Source organism: Passer domesticus, chromosome 2, assembly GCF_036417665.1.
Source record: "Passer domesticus isolate bPasDom1 chromosome 2, bPasDom1.hap1, whole genome shotgun sequence".
Taxonomy (NCBI): domain Eukaryota; kingdom Metazoa; phylum Chordata; class Aves; order Passeriformes; family Passeridae; genus Passer; species Passer domesticus.
Window position 1 is genome coordinate 16445037 of NC_087475.1, and position 15177 is coordinate 16460213.

Consider the following 15177-nt stretch of genomic DNA (forward strand, 5'->3'; position numbering starts at 1 on the left):
TGATTTTGCAAGCTGTGACATGAACAACAATGTAATGTCAGTAATTGCAGCAGCCTCTTCTACCAGAAAGTTTTTGCCTGCAGAACTGTATCAGCAAGTCAGCAAAATTCAAATCCTAAGATAAAAAGTTAACAAATGGTATTGAAGGGTAGAATATGTTGCTTAAATAGACAAGCCAAAAGACAATGAGGTATAGTTTTAGCTAGATTGGTTACCAAAAGAACACTCACCCCAAAATGTCAATGGAACATGCCAGAAGACCATTTTTGACTACGTGCTAAATATGTATTCCACTCAGCACTTTAAGAAGTTGTGCCTACTATGGTCTCAGTCTGGAAAACTGCTGGAAACTTTGCTGAAGGACAATCATCAAGACTGCAGCCTGGAAGAAAGAGCCTGCTGCCTTCAGGCCTCATTCATGCCACAAAGAGATCACATTCCATTAACTGCTCAGATAAAAATTTATTAAGCAGAGAAACATCTGGTGGCAGAAAGAGGTCCTGGGGTGGGCACTGCCCTGCACTGCAAAACAGTAAAGAAAAGCTCTGTACTATAAGGACAACAGTTTACACTACTCAATTATTGTAACTGATCACAAATACCAGAAAGTTTTATACTGAGTGGAACCTGAGTGAGAATTATTTTTTTCTTACTGATAGTTATGCAGGTAAGGACAAATATTAATGGGAAAGTGATTCTATTAAGAGAGTCTAACAAAAAGGAAACATTTTTATAAAAATGCTTACAGATGCTACAACAACATGTTGTTTGCTTACTTTACCATTAATGAGTATACAGTGTAGTTAAAATGGTAAAATTTTCTAGTCTAGACAAGAGCAAAATCCAGAAAGACTCTGCATACATCCTAGAAAAATTCTCCTGCCTGAAGGAAATATGATCCTTATATGACTAAGAGCATCCTTCTGACCCTACATAAACTCTGAGATCTCTTTTATTTTCTGTCCTTTCTGGAAGTCCCCAACACTTCAGACCTGAAAGTCTGACACATTACAGCAAGGCTGTCACCAACATTTCTGTTTAGAAGAGTACCTAAGGGGCAAAGCACAATCACCAGCACAGAAACAGATTTCCAGCATCAGAGCCATTAAACTTCCCATTAAAGCCCCCTGGGTTGCTTAATGGTCCTGAGCACTTAACATGGCACAGTTCCATTGCTATCACATAAGACAGATACATATCAATCACTGTGGTTAATGTTGCAAATCTAACAGAATGTTTCCTGTCTTTTTTTTTTTTTTTTTTTTAATTGTACTTATTACAGCACTGTTACTCTCAGGACTGAACCAGAACATGATTTTCACACTAGGCTAAACTGCATCTCTAAATGAAATTGTTATCAGTTGCAGAAGGTCTCTACACCAACAAATATCTGTTAAATTCATGTTATTTATGCATTAGAGAAATGTACAGCCTCAGGCTGCAGATAAAATGATGGTTCAGCATCACTTGACTACAGAAGAAGAGCAGAAAGGAAACCATCCAGCAGCTCCAGAAGACAAAACACAATCCAGGAAGCACACAAAATCCTAAGCCCCACATCAATGTGTGTTGATGGTTGTTCATCAGGAAAGAGTACAATTCCTCATGCCCATTTCAAGCTTTTACACACTCAGAAATATTCTCAAGTAGCACATCCCTAAGGTCTTGCAAGGCACATGTAGGCACAGCATGCAAACCCAAAGAGAAAGAGCTGCCTCTCAGTTACAGGTAGGCCTGGGACTCCGTATGATTCCATTCTACTTTCACTACTGTGATACAGCACAGATGCTGCTTTGCAGTGGCATACACAAAGCTGAGGGCTGCTCTCAAACCAGTCAGCTGGGATCCCTGTAGCCATGACTAAGTGCTCCTGTTTCTTAGTCACCAGCTTCCTGTGACTGGTATCCTGGCCTGGTAGCCAAAAAGAGCCTTCCTTTTCAGCCACGGCTGTTCAGCATAATAATGTCTTAAGGCTATGCACAGTACCATGTAACATGGCTCTCTGCTGACCAATAAATTGTGCTTTAATGAAAAATCTTGAAAGAGAACACAGAGGGTCTGAACAAAGGTCTGAGTGAATTCTGGAACCCACCCGCCTGTGCAAAGACTGCTGAGTTCATAGGTGGAGTATGATTAAAAAGAGGGTGATGATCCATTAGTTTAATTAAACATTTAACCAGGTCCTGTGGAGACTTTCAGCTGACAACCTCAGTAATTGTCAGGGAGAATGTCAGGTCAGGCACTTGGTAGGCCAGAAAACTGATTTTGAAGTCATTGTAACAGCCCTGCTTTATTACACTTGTTTCATAATTGGGGTCACACAACAGCAGGGAAATTGGGGTGGTTTGCCCAGGAATCCTGTGGTGTGAAAAGCCATAAAAGGTTCCACTCAATACCTTACCCCCTGAGCTTTGCCAGTGACAGAGCGAGCACAGACACCTCTGAAATTTAGCTTCTGTCCCAGATGCTGTGAATCTTTTACAACCCAATCTGTCAATGTTAGAGGTGGCCTAAAGCTGCTTCCTGACCTCAGCCAGCATGTAAAAGCTATGCACAGTTTTAAAAAGAAAATAATTAGAAAATAATTTTCCCTGAACAAATATTTTGACAACAGGACTGGGCGGGAGTTGTGGGGAAGAGGAACATTATCTTTCAATCCTCTACTGGTGTTAGAGAGAGAACAATCACCTGCCCTGAAGACAAAGGCAACACTCACCATTCTCTGACCTTCTGTCAGCGACAGAACTGCTGCACCCCATGGTTCCAACGATGCTGCCCATCCGTTTCAATTGCTGCTGATACGAAGCATGTTTCTCTCAGCTGTTAGCATTATACACATTTCCTGTGTTGTTCCTCCAGTGATGAGGGCTATACTCCTTTGGGCTCCTGGGCTCTTCCTAGTGCTCCTAACAGGCATGAGGTTGGGAAGGAGAGATAGGGAGAAAAAATAATGGTGCTTGACAAGACAGAATCTGAAGTACCTTCAGCCCATAACAAATTATTGTACAGCACATCCTAAACTGGACCACACCAGGGCTTTTTTTTTCCACATCTGATTACTGTCAACTTGCAGTCAAGAGAAATTAACTTAGTAATTAATACAGTTTACTCCTTACACGTTAGCTTAATGTTAATGTGCAGCAGTGGTTTCTTATATGAAGAATAGCTATTTAAAACCTTACTGCTAGGGACAAGGGACTATGGAGACACATTACTCTTCATTCTTATAATTTGAAAATTGGAACTGCAGAATTTTAAAGATTTTAAATTACATGTGTTAGTACTGCTAAACACCCCAATCCTCCTAACACATTGATTTGAAAAGTTGCCTTACCACCTCATTTATTATTTCATTGCTCAGTGTTACCACCACCGAATTTACCAGGACAGCCAGTACCATAGCAAATCACTTCATTATCAGATGTCATTTAAATAAAATATCCAATTTTCTGTTGCATTTCTACTGAAAACAATCCAAGGAAAAGATTTTGTTTCATTAAATAGATGAACAAAATACATTTTGAAGTGAAGTCTTTCGGGTTTTTCTCCTGGCACTTGCTCAGTTCTTCACTAAATAGTATAACTCGCTAATGCAATACACTCTCTAATCAACAAATTCAAATGCATACAATTCCTCTGAGATACAAAATGGATCAATTTCTAAGCAACAAGAAATTCACTGATGCTCTTAGACACTGAACTTTGTTTTAGCTAAAGATCTCTTATATGATCACACTGACCCCACTCTCTCTGTCTCCAGGGATACACCAGACATCTAAATTATTTTATTGGTTTCATTGATATTCCTTTTCTTTTAACTTGAGTTTTAAAACAAAGAAGAAATTCATCAGCATAAAATGAATGCTTAGCTACTATATTCCTTTGGCTTTACTAGCAGAATTCAAAATAAAAGGATACAAAAGAAAAAAACATAAATGCATAACTAGATGATTTTCAATTTCAATAATTAGAAAACACTTATAGTTGTGTGTCTGTATGTGCAGATTTCTACATTTATTATTACATATGATATCCTGAATTGTCATGTTAATATAAAACAACTCTTTGTAGTTCTGGGGCTTTTATTCAGGGTCCCACAAAACAAGGGTATCTTACACTTGAGCTGGGTCTGACTCCTTATGAGACAGTAATTAATTCAGGAAAGAAGAATTTTAAGGGATTTTTTCCCACACAATGGACTGCTTTACTTTCCTCTGAAGGAGCTATCATGAAATTAAAAAAAAAAAGTGCTCTTACATTAATTTTGAACCCATCAATGGCTTTGGCAGCATCAAATACAGCATTGATATTGCTAATAGCTCAAATTTGTCTTCTCTCCAAACAATTCTTGCTCTCCTGGTTACCATCTCCTCACTTATCCTCTTAAGAGAATCTCCAGCCTTCATTACTCCATCTCAAACATGCCAGCCATGACTTGAATTGTGATCTGAAGACTGGCACTAAGGACAAAATAGACTGTACAATCTAAGCTCTCCTTAGACTCTTGATTAAAGGGCAGGTCAGCCTGTGCCCAACAAGTAGGCAATGGGAGTCCTAAGAAGAACCATCACACCTCTCAGAACTCTATCCAAACCACAGCAAGCAAAGGGCTGACCCAAGAAATGGGGGACTGAATTGTGATCATAACCTGTTTTCAATGACTTCAGCTTTCCTCCCAGTCATCACCAGTCTCCTCCACGTACATCTAAACTCATGGACTTCTAGAACATCCTTGAGCAAAGAAATTAAAAGAGAGAGGCATAGGGACAGGAGTTTTATTGTGACAGCAGTAAATGAAGACTCAAACATACACTCAGAGCTTGGAGGAAAACTTGTGCAGATAAATCCTACCATTAAACCTCCTAAAAAGGCCAAGTCTGGCCATCAAAGGGCTAGCCCAGGGCAATAATCACCACCTTCAGTCCCAAATATCTGCATTCTAAAATGGACAGGGTGAACACTCAACTACCTTTTCATGACAACTGCTCAAGTGGCTATGGAGCCATCCTCACTGCCAGCCTGCACACCCAGACTCCAGGCCAGGCGAGTAACTTCCATGAGCTAGTTACTACACAGTGTAGCAGTGTCTGGTGAAGAATCATTTGCCATTACAAAATTCCCCCCAAATTCTGGCTGATAAAATGGAAAGCTGGGCTTTTTACCAAGGTATTGCAAGAGACACGAGACAGCTAGATGAGAATTTGAAATATAACACTGTGCAAATATCCTGGATATTATACCACTGATTTACCTTTTGGAGAGAATCTGTCACGCTGACTGAAAAGCAGGCATTCAATTTCTACAAGTCAGTAATCTGCCCCACTTTTAGACATAATTCAAAAAATTGCCAGATTTCTCTCAGTTTAGCAAAAAAGCCAGTTTTGTGATAGACAGGCACTAAAAGCACAACCCATCCACTGAAGCAAAATAAAATGTCTTTGCAATCATGTCAATGGACATGCACAAAGCTAAGCCAGAGTGGCACATGCTGCTCTTTCCTGGACAGGAGTTGCTGAAGGTTACACACAGCAAGTGCTCCAAAATTTGGGGTTGAGAACCCGAGCTGTTGCGAGCCTGATTTACAGAGAATATGGCTCAGCATCATTTGGTCTGGATGTAATAGGTGCTGCCCCAAATCAATCTTGCCTCCAGTTTGTCAGTCACATAAAGACCAGGCTGCCTCAGCCTCAAGGAAAATGGAAATCCTGTAAAAATTTATAGCAGACTTTCAATGAAATCAGACAGCAGGGTCTTTGGGCAGAGAGCCATCCTTTAAAGCACACCTTATCCTTTAAAATAATTTGAGCTGTGCTACTGGCAGACAGGTGTAAACTAGGTTAAAAGTGAGGACATGGGAGCCATACAAATAAGAGCCACTAGGATTTAAGTTCTTACTCCTCTCTCTGTCTTTTCATTTGTTTCTTACCTTTGACAAATAAAAATAAAAGGCCACTCCTTTTATTTTTGTTGGGATGGGGTTTCTATAATTATGCTACTTCCTGTAGAAGTTGTTTCAACAGTTCTTTCCAGCAATATGCCTCCTTTCACTACTCACCCTTTTTCTCAATCATATTTTTGAACAGGTAGCTAAAGATCTCCTCCCGAAACATGTCTTAGGAGAGGTGATAAGATAGAGAGAGTTTTCTGCATAAAGATCAGATGGATGGATGGATGGATGTCTTCTAATGACAGAGGCTTTCCATTAATGCTATCTTGTATAATTATTTTACTGTGACTCACAGATTTCCTTTAGAATTACCTTTGGAAACTAGGACTGCAGAGAGTGTAGAAATGCCACAATATGCTTTTGTGATGGATTTGCTTCTGTGCATTGCTGAGGGAAAGAAGCTGGAAAGACTAAAACACCCTAGAGAAGGGAACCCAGACATTAATCACAATACTCAGGTCAGAACCTGCAGAAGAACAGGTCTCCAAAACTGTCTTGTTGGGATTGTCAAGAATAAGAATCCAGAGATGAGTTGAAGATATCATTAGCTAAAAGACCCACTGCAGAAAGTGGGATGAAGCAGTCACAGTCAACTAGCAGAGTGAAATGGAAACTGGCTATGGCACAGGAGCAGTAACTTTGATACCAACACCGAATTTGAACTGCCAAGGGGTTGATATGAGAACATCAAACATAGACAAATCAACACGTGATTAGGTCTCCATCATTTTACATCCATGGAACAACCTAACATTTCTAATAAGTGATCTTCAGTGATTATAAAGATGTGAAAGACACAGATGAGAAAGGCTTTTTGTTAACAGATAATTTATTTTGCCTGCTCAGAGAAGCAAGGCTAGGCTCCATATAGAGCTGATGGAATGATTGCTCTAAGTGGTCATGTTGACAGACCTCAGTGTTGGGGCCAGGAATCAATAGGGGTGGCTTGAGCCCTGGCCAAATGTTAGTAAGATACCAGAAAGCCAGCAAAGCCTGGAAGAGAATAGGATGAAGAATAGGATGAAGTTTTAAGGTGGACTCACATTCCTGAGCCAAAAAATACACTGCAAAAAGAAATAAAAGCAAGAGTAGCAAAGGTGTGAACAGGTAGATAATTCAATCAATCCCTGAGCTCAGGAACTGCATGCAAACTCAAAAAGAATATGTAGAAAAAATGGTGGGAGAATACCAGTTAATGTTACTTATAATCAATAAAGAGTACATTTATTTTTGGTTTTGGTTTTTTTGGGGGGCAGAAAATAAACAAAGCAAGCACCCTCATTTTTTTGTATAGCAAGACTTTAGAAAGATTTTGTTTTAAAAAGAGGAGGAATAGCAAATACAAGTGGACAAACGGGGTACACATTCTTCTTTGAAGAATAAGCAAACCCATCACATCACTTTCCAGAAATGTTAAATGCCTCTAGGGGGAGATTCCTTTAGGCAACAAGGAGAAAACTGAAAATCCTGAAGCAACTTTGGTTCTAGTAAACTGAACCCAACTGAAACATAAAAGTTAACGCCCTTTAAGCAAAAAGCTGCATCACATACTGTCCTGCACTCAATAAGCAGGGTCTTAATGACATCCTGAAAAAGCAAATCTTTGGAATAAACATGTGTTGAAATCTGAGCCAGTTTAAAAAATAAATTAATGCTTCAGCATGGTTTTCATAAAATTTAAGTATAAGAACAAGGTTGAAAATACAATAAAAATTATTTTTCCTAAAACAAAAATTACATGAAATACAGTAGTCTCTAAGCTATTTGATTTGATCTGTACTCAGAAGTTCTGGGTAACTGATTCAGTCCAGGTCAAACTATAGTTTGGAGCACTGTGATTTTTCTTATGGTAAAATCATAAATAATGCCAGATACATCTCTAATTTGTTAAATTGCTCTTTAAAAGTGAGCTAAATATATATCTATATATACCTTACCCCGCCCAAAGATATTACCTTTTTTTCCTTTCTGCTTCAGCAATACTGAGAATTTTTGTACTAGAGTACCTTTAGAAGATTCTTTTTTTTTAAGAGAAAGCAACCCCTGAGGGGTGTAGCTCTGCAGAACAGGTGCTCCAATTCTCTCTGGGACTCTGGAGCTCAGGAGCTGCAATGCACTTGCTCTCCACCTATTTACACAGCTTCCCGAGAGGAAATTTCTTGAATGCTGCTCTTCAGAAACAGTCAGGGGAAAATGTTGTTTTCATCGTCCAGCCTGATGTGAAAGCTCATGGCTGCAGCCCTCCAGCTGTGCTGTTTCCGTGTTGAAAAGCTGTTTTGTCTCCATGCCTCCTGAATCTCAGGCAGAGAAAGAGATGGGCTGAAGTTATCTGCCTCGCATCTGAAGTCACATGATCTCTCTCGGCCTTTCTGCTGTGTTGAGGCAATGATTTGCATTTTAGCAGATCTAGCACACCGGAATAAAACATAAGGCTGTCCAGGTTATTTGGTTATCTGATGTGACTGGCATGGTTATGAAAGCCCTGAAGGAAAGAAATACTGCATTTACCACAAGGCATTGCATCTGCGTGCCAGTGATATATAGAAGTGTTCTCCAAATCACCCACTCATACCCAGATAATGCACAAGTATGAAGCACTCACATCTTGTGTTGGGAACCACTGTGCTAATGCCTTCAGTTCATTTCTTCATGCATGCACATGTTCTCACCATAAACATCTGACTGAAATTCTGTGGCCTCAGTTGATGTTTTGGCTTGTCTTCTCCTTGAGTGACTGCTGAGAAGCCGAGAACACCGCAGCCTTGCTCTGGTCAGAAAGCCACGATTTGAAACCCAACCCTGACCCCTGGCAGCACGTCCCACATCTCTGACCCAGCTCCTGGCCACACTGACCCCTGACTCCCAGTCACTGCACAGGATCCCTAGGGAAGGACAGAGCCATCACGGTGATTTGCTACTGCCCACTGCTCACATAACAGCCCTGAGGAATCTGCTCCACGGGCAGTGCATGGATAGCATGGGGACACTGTGATTTTGAGCACATACCCCACCACGCCACTCAAAACTAGGAGATGTCTGTAGAAGCATGACAGTGTAATGTCACCACTACCATCCTGGGCCCAGTCCTCATCAGCATTTATGTTCATCAGGACACCAGTGCCCCACTCCAGAAGCCAGGGAGGGGTTGCTTGCTGCTGTGCAGTGATGGAACAGGGCACAGCAGCCGTTTCTGTGGGCTCAGGGCAGGGCCTGTGGGTCCAAAGAGGACCACAGGTCATAAAGCGTGCTGTGGTGGGAGAAAGCTCCGTGTGCACGGGCACAAGATGAAGACCACTGTGCCCTTGCTCTGAAGCCTCTTCAAATGGAGCCCCACCAGGCTTGGATAGAAACAAAAGATTTCTGAGAATAGAGGTAAAGTAATATCTTCATCCTTGTGTCCCTCCCCAAAGGTCTAATAATACCATAACATGCTATTTTCAGAAATTTTTTGTCATCAGTGTGGTGACAATTTTAAAAGTATCAACCACCACTCTGAAGGACAGAGTGATCAAATCCCCTTTTGAAACGGACTTTTATTAAGGTGCAAAAGATATTTAAAATGCCAAACCAGCAAAGCAGAAGGCATTTGATTGACTGAGCTAGTCCTCTGAGGTTCTGGAGTCCCAGACACAAGCTTCCACTTTCAAAGCTGCTCCTCTCCTGTGAGACACGACAGTAAATGGAAAGCATACCAAGCGCAGTAATTCTGCATGACCCAGAACAGTTTTGATGTTTGTTTTTTCTGGCAGGATGCACTTTCCCTGATCTGAATTACAGCAGCTAATCTTTTATGTATGATCATGCTGCTCTGCCAAAATGCATGCAAGCAAAAAATACATCACAACCTCTTTCCACTGTACTCTTGGGATACACATTATTTATAAACATTTACTGTACCTGATAAGTTCATCTCTATTGGCATTTACCAAGTTCTCTACATAATGAGAGGTTTGCTCCAATTGCCAATAAATCCATCAGAAACATTTCATCCAAGATCAGTGGGAGAGGGATAACCTTAGCAGTTAGGTTCTTTAGGACATGTTTTCTTTTGTTTCTCTTCTTGTCCTCTGCCTCAGTGATCTGACATGACCAAGCAACCTGATAAAGAGTCAGTGTTGCTGGACTGAGCCACCTCTCCAGTTACTTGTGGGGATCACAATAACATGCAACTTGAGGAAACACAAATGTCCTTTCCAAATTAACCTTTCCCGTTCAAGTCCAAGGAGACAACACCATTTTCCTCTCTACAAAGGGCAAAGAGAACATACCAGTCCCATCAAGAAGGTCACACATACTACTGCTTTTTTGCTCAGCAGTCCTGTATCACACACACACTTAATATGCTGAATAGACTTTTAGCATCAACAGCTGCAAGAGAAAGTAGGCCAAAAACTCTGACAATATATGATGAAGCAGTCTAGCATGACAAGAAAAAGCCCAGTCATGGTGCTAGTGTAGAAATCAGGGCATCCCTCTAAAAGCAGCCCTTCTTGATGTAATAGCACTATATTCTGTTTTCCAAATACTTTAGAAACATTAACCTCCTGAGCAAGTCTTCATGCAGGCATTCCACATGCATAATTCAAATTCTGCTTCAGGCTTATTTCTCAGAGCACCCACTACAAAGTGATGTAACCGATATTTTTCAAAAAGGATGAAGGTAATCATAGTTGAAGGGAATGTGCTCCTTCTAAGCTCTGACCATGGTTTCCCTCCTCTTGCCCTACCAAGCTTAAAGTATTTTTATATGACCCAGCAAAGTATTTTAAAGTACCAGCCAGGGAAAAAGTCCCTGACTGAGAAACTCGGATGCCTGGAGACAGAAAGGAAAAAAAATAGAAAAAAATGGAGAAATTAATGTCCAGAACAAATTTAAACTCTGACTCAGTCAGTGAGATGACAGAAATCTGTGCTCGCACATTAGAAAAAGTAGGTTAATTTGTGTGAACACAAAAAGAAATGTTCCTCCACTGACAATTCTGGGTGAGAAGGTGAATAAAAGACATCAAAACTAGCATCCTTGGCAAAAAGCACACCAAATCAGAAATGGGAAAGAAAGGCAGTAGTACGCCTCAAAGCTCCTGAAGACTGAGAAACTAGACCAGAACACTATGAAACCATCAGGATACCCTCTGCAAAAAAATGGGAACAATTATTTTTTTAAAGAAAGTTTCCCAAATTATCAGATGAATGCAGATTATTCTGGGAAGCAATGACAAATGACCTAATTTGCACAGCTCTACCTCCCTGACGTTTGCTTCAACCTCCACTTAGAGCTTATAGAAATGATAGCTATCTATCTACAGCACTCAGGGTTTGACAGATCTCAGTAAAGCAATATGAGGAAAAAGAAATGGGCAGAAGAATTGCCTAACAAAAGTCTGATGTGCATTTTGTTGGTCTGGTGAACCAGAAGCTGTGCAAACCCTATATCCTGATGCCTCAGGAGTATCAGGCTGTCTCTTTGCCAAAGGGGTAAAGCCTTTAAATCAGGCTCTCCAGGTCAAATCAGGCTCTCCAGGTCAAATCAGGCTCTCCAGGTCAGGAGAGCACACAGATTTGACTCCCACACTAATGATCAGTACGTAAAAAGATTTGAAAAATATTTTTAATTGTTTTTTAAAGAACGGAGTCTACCAACTAATAAATGCAACACATACAGGGTAAGGGGTCATCAAGTCTATGGAAATAATTGTCTTCATCTCTATTTTCATCTCATGCTTATTAAACTGCTTTTAATGAAATATTTTCTACTTTGTTAAATCTGCTGTTAAATCTGCTTTGTTAAATCTGCTGCTTCAGCAAAATATTAATAATTGCAAAAGTCATGTCAACTATGCTATTTAGCCACAAACAATACCTGTTTTGCTTACAAGCACCACACTTCTGAAAACTCCCAAACTCACCTTTTATATTCCAAATAATAATTTCTATTTGTAACTTTTGACCTGTAAACACAACACAGGTGCTTTAATTTGTGCTCCTACAAGCCACACCCTTTGAGACGTGAGGCGAGGCACAGTGTGGTGAGGGTTCAGGTAGTGGAAGCAGTGTAAAAAAAGCGGGTAAAACATAACAGAGAGAAGACGGCAATTATTGTGGGGTGTAAGGGGTGACAAGAAGGTCCATGAATGGATGGATAGATGGATGGGTGGGTGGATGGATGGACACCCAAAGCACCACTCACAGAGGCGTTCCCCGCACAGGCCCCAGACCCGAGCGGGGCCTGAGGCGGTGGGCGAGCGCGGGGCGCCCCCTGCCGGCGGGAGCCGGCCCCGGGCGGCCACACACGGCAGGAGAGCGCTCCGTCCTCTCCCGAGATTGGAAAGAGCCGGCCCAGGAGAGCTCTCCGTCCTCTCCCGAGATTGGAAAGAGCCGGCCCAGGAGAGCTCTCCGTCCTCTCCCGGGTTTGGAAAGAGCCGGCCCAGGAGAGCTCTCCGTCCTCTCCCGGGCATTGGAAAGAGCCGGCCCAGGAGAGCTCTCCGTCCTCTCCCGGGGATTGGAAAGAGCCGGCCCAGGAGAGCTCTCCGTCCTCTCCCGGGTTTGGAAAGAGCCGGCCCAGGAGAGCTCTCCGTCCTCTCCCGGGGATTGGAAAGAGCCGGCCCCGGGCGGCCACACACGGCAGGAGAGCTCTCCGTCCTCTCCCGGGCACTGGAAAGAGCCGGGCGCTCCTGCCTCTCGCTGCCGGTTGTGTTTTAAACAGCCTCATGTGCCGAGGAAATCTCCCACACGTCCCTCCCCCGCTGAGAAGAGAGCTGGAGCGCCCTGCAGTAAGCAGCCAGGCGCTTCCCGTGGCCAGTTTAGGGGGAATCCGCGCGGCCGGCTCCCTCGGTGTTGCTGCAGCTCTCCCGGAGCTCAGGCCGCCCTTCCCGCACTTGGGCCAACCTGACGTGACATTCCAGCCCAGCTCGGGGCGAACAGAGCAGCCGAGCATTTGCCAGGAGCAGCGGGATGCGCAGGAAGGCTGCCGGCCCTTCCCGAAGCGGGGCCTTGGGAGCACACGGGCCGAAGGCAAACATTAGCGAACACGTTTGGTATGCGTGTGCCGAATACATGCCGAGCTAGGGAGCGCTCCCTGCAGCACGGCCCGCACGCCCCAGGGTCGTTACCTGCTCCTGTGCGGCCGGGCAGAGCGGGGCCCGCCGCTGTCCCCAGCTCGCAGCGGCACAGGAGCCTCACCGGGAGCTGATTTACCCGCGTCACGGCCGCTCTGTAGCGATCAGAAGGGCAGAAAACGCATTAGGGTGATTTTTAACTACTACATTTGTTTTTAATCAACCAGCAATTAAAGAGAAAATACCAGGCTTCCGTCATCGCTCGGGCAGAGGTGTGGTCAGAATGTCGTCGATAGGGGCACTGCTGTGAGGAGCAGTGTACGCGGCGGTTCCATAGTGTAGTGGTTATCACGTCTGCTTTACACGCAGAAGGTCCTGGGTTCGAGCCCCAGTGGAACCAGCGCCAAAGTGTGATTTGTTTTTTTTCTTGCCTAGCGATGATTTTTTCCTAATTTCTTTTAACGCGGTGAGTTTCGGCTTAGCTGTTTCCTCCAAAAGATGGGGAGCCTCGTAAGCAGTTAAAGAGGGCGCGGGCCCTGCGTGCGGCAGAGGCGGAGCAGTTTGCAGGGGAGCAGAAAGGCGCCTCGAGGGAAACCCTGTCACAGGGGGTCCCTTCCACAGGCTGCAGCCTGGGCAGGGAATGCCCCCCTGCCAGAGGAGCCTTTCCCTGCCGGCGCGGAGAGGAACCCCCACACCTGACCACGGTCCCTCGGAGGGGCACCCAGGGGACCGCAGGGAGCAGAGGCAGTGCGGGGAAGCAGCAGCAGCCTGTGCCCGCTCCCAATCCGCGAGGAACAAAGGCAGTGCGGAATCTGCAGCCCCATGTGTCCCCAAGGCTTCTCACCGGGACACCCTGGAACACGGGTCCTTTCATCTCTCTGTTCGGAGAGGTGTTCGGGCCCTGGGAAAGGCCAGCGGTCTTCACAGCGCACATCTAGCAAGCACAGTTAACTCCATGCTTGTTTTCCCCTGTGCTGTGCCTGTCGTTTTTATTAACTGGGAAAGAAAGAGCCATCTCAGCGTGCCTCGGAGCAGTTTAATTTTAAAATTATAAAACGTTGTCTCATTTTGCACGTGCGAGGCTTTAGAAAAGGGTAACCTCTGGGCATGGGTGCTGGCACTGCATCTGTCTGTGCGTGGGAGCCCTGTCGAGTGCTGGGGCTAAGACTTCTCTGCAGGAGGAGGAGAAGAGTCCCTGAGCTCCACTGACCTGGAATCAGCTCTTGAGTATCTTTGAAGGATCAGAGTGGGAGGGTGTGATTTACCTATCTTAAAGATTAAAGAGAAAAAAATTGGCTTAACTTACTTTAATCAGAGACTTATTAAGAAACGTACCTTAATCATCGTCATATGGAGAAAACTATTAACCTTTGTTAGTGCTTGTTCTCACTAAACAAACGCTCTGGGGTATGGGCAAGCTGCAGTTAGAGATTACAGACCAATGCAGGGATAAACTGGGCGAGGTTGCAAGAGCTTTTTTGGGTGGAAAGCAGCCATGCATCTTATAGTGAGACCTGGCACATTAAAGTTGTGACATTAACACCATACTGATGCTAAGGGCCTGTGCATCCCACAACCTGAAAGTGCAGAACTACTCAGGTCTGGCTTTTCTCGGCCTATTTGTTTAGCAGTGTGTGCACAGCCTACAGGAGGTGAAGCCAAAGCAATGTGGTCCCCCTCAGGGGTAAACTATTCACAGACTGGCTGCTTCCAGAATACAGGCTCAAAGCTGATGTAGGATATGTAAACCTTTGGGGTAGGTACATCCCATCTGATGGGGGTGGTGATTCCATGGTGCCTACCCTGCTGCTGGCAGCCACAGCACCCCCAAGTGCAAGTGTTACAGGGCCTGGGCCTGGTGGTCAGCACTGGGTAATTATCTGCCTCGTGTTTTCCTACATTTAGGAAAAAGTCTCCTTTTCAGAAGATGACTTAAACTCACGCTTCAGACTTGTAAAAGGAATGTTTTATTCTGAGAGCCATGTCTTAAGTGTGTGTAGACCACTGCAGCTCCATCCATTTGAAGGGGATCCAGCTCCTGAGATCCAGACTCTAAAAGCATTGACAGTCTTGCCCTCTCCACACATCAGTATCTGCTTCTGAGAGATGTCCGTGGTTCACACGCACATGTATGTGTGCTTTGTACGTTCCCTTACTGTGCTAAAACAAAAGTGT

At 43.7% G+C, this 15177-nt stretch overlaps 1 protein-coding gene and 1 non-coding gene across 11 annotated transcripts in view; one reads left to right on the forward strand and one right to left on the reverse strand.

The window, feature by feature from the left end:
* Positions 1–13270, reverse strand: part of PPEF1 (protein phosphatase with EF-hand domain 1) — a 39723-nt gene extending 26453 nt beyond the window's left edge. The window contains exons 1-4 of one of the 10 annotated variants that reach the window (XM_064407566.1): positions 11854–12273; positions 8550–8684; positions 7903–8429; positions 2717–2906 (exon numbers count right to left, since the gene is read on the reverse strand). In XM_064407566.1, the coding sequence (XP_064263636.1) occupies positions 2717–2780 (64 nt within the window). In that variant the 5' untranslated portion in view covers positions 2781–2906; positions 7903–8429; positions 8550–8684; positions 11854–12273. Of the gene's footprint in view, positions 1–230; positions 492–2716; positions 2907–4648; positions 4732–7902; positions 8430–8549; positions 8685–11853; positions 12274–13056; positions 13193–13247 lie in introns of those variants that run through there. The other 9 variants (XM_064407569.1, XM_064407571.1, XM_064407570.1 and 6 more) reach the window with 9 other exon arrangements.
* A 59-nt stretch (positions 13271–13329) lies between these two features.
* TRNAV-UAC (transfer RNA valine (anticodon UAC)) lies at positions 13330–13402 on the forward strand. Its single transcript has one exon. It is a non-coding gene; the product is annotated as a tRNA-Val (tRNA).
* The last annotated feature ends 1775 nt before the right edge of the window (positions 13403–15177 follow it).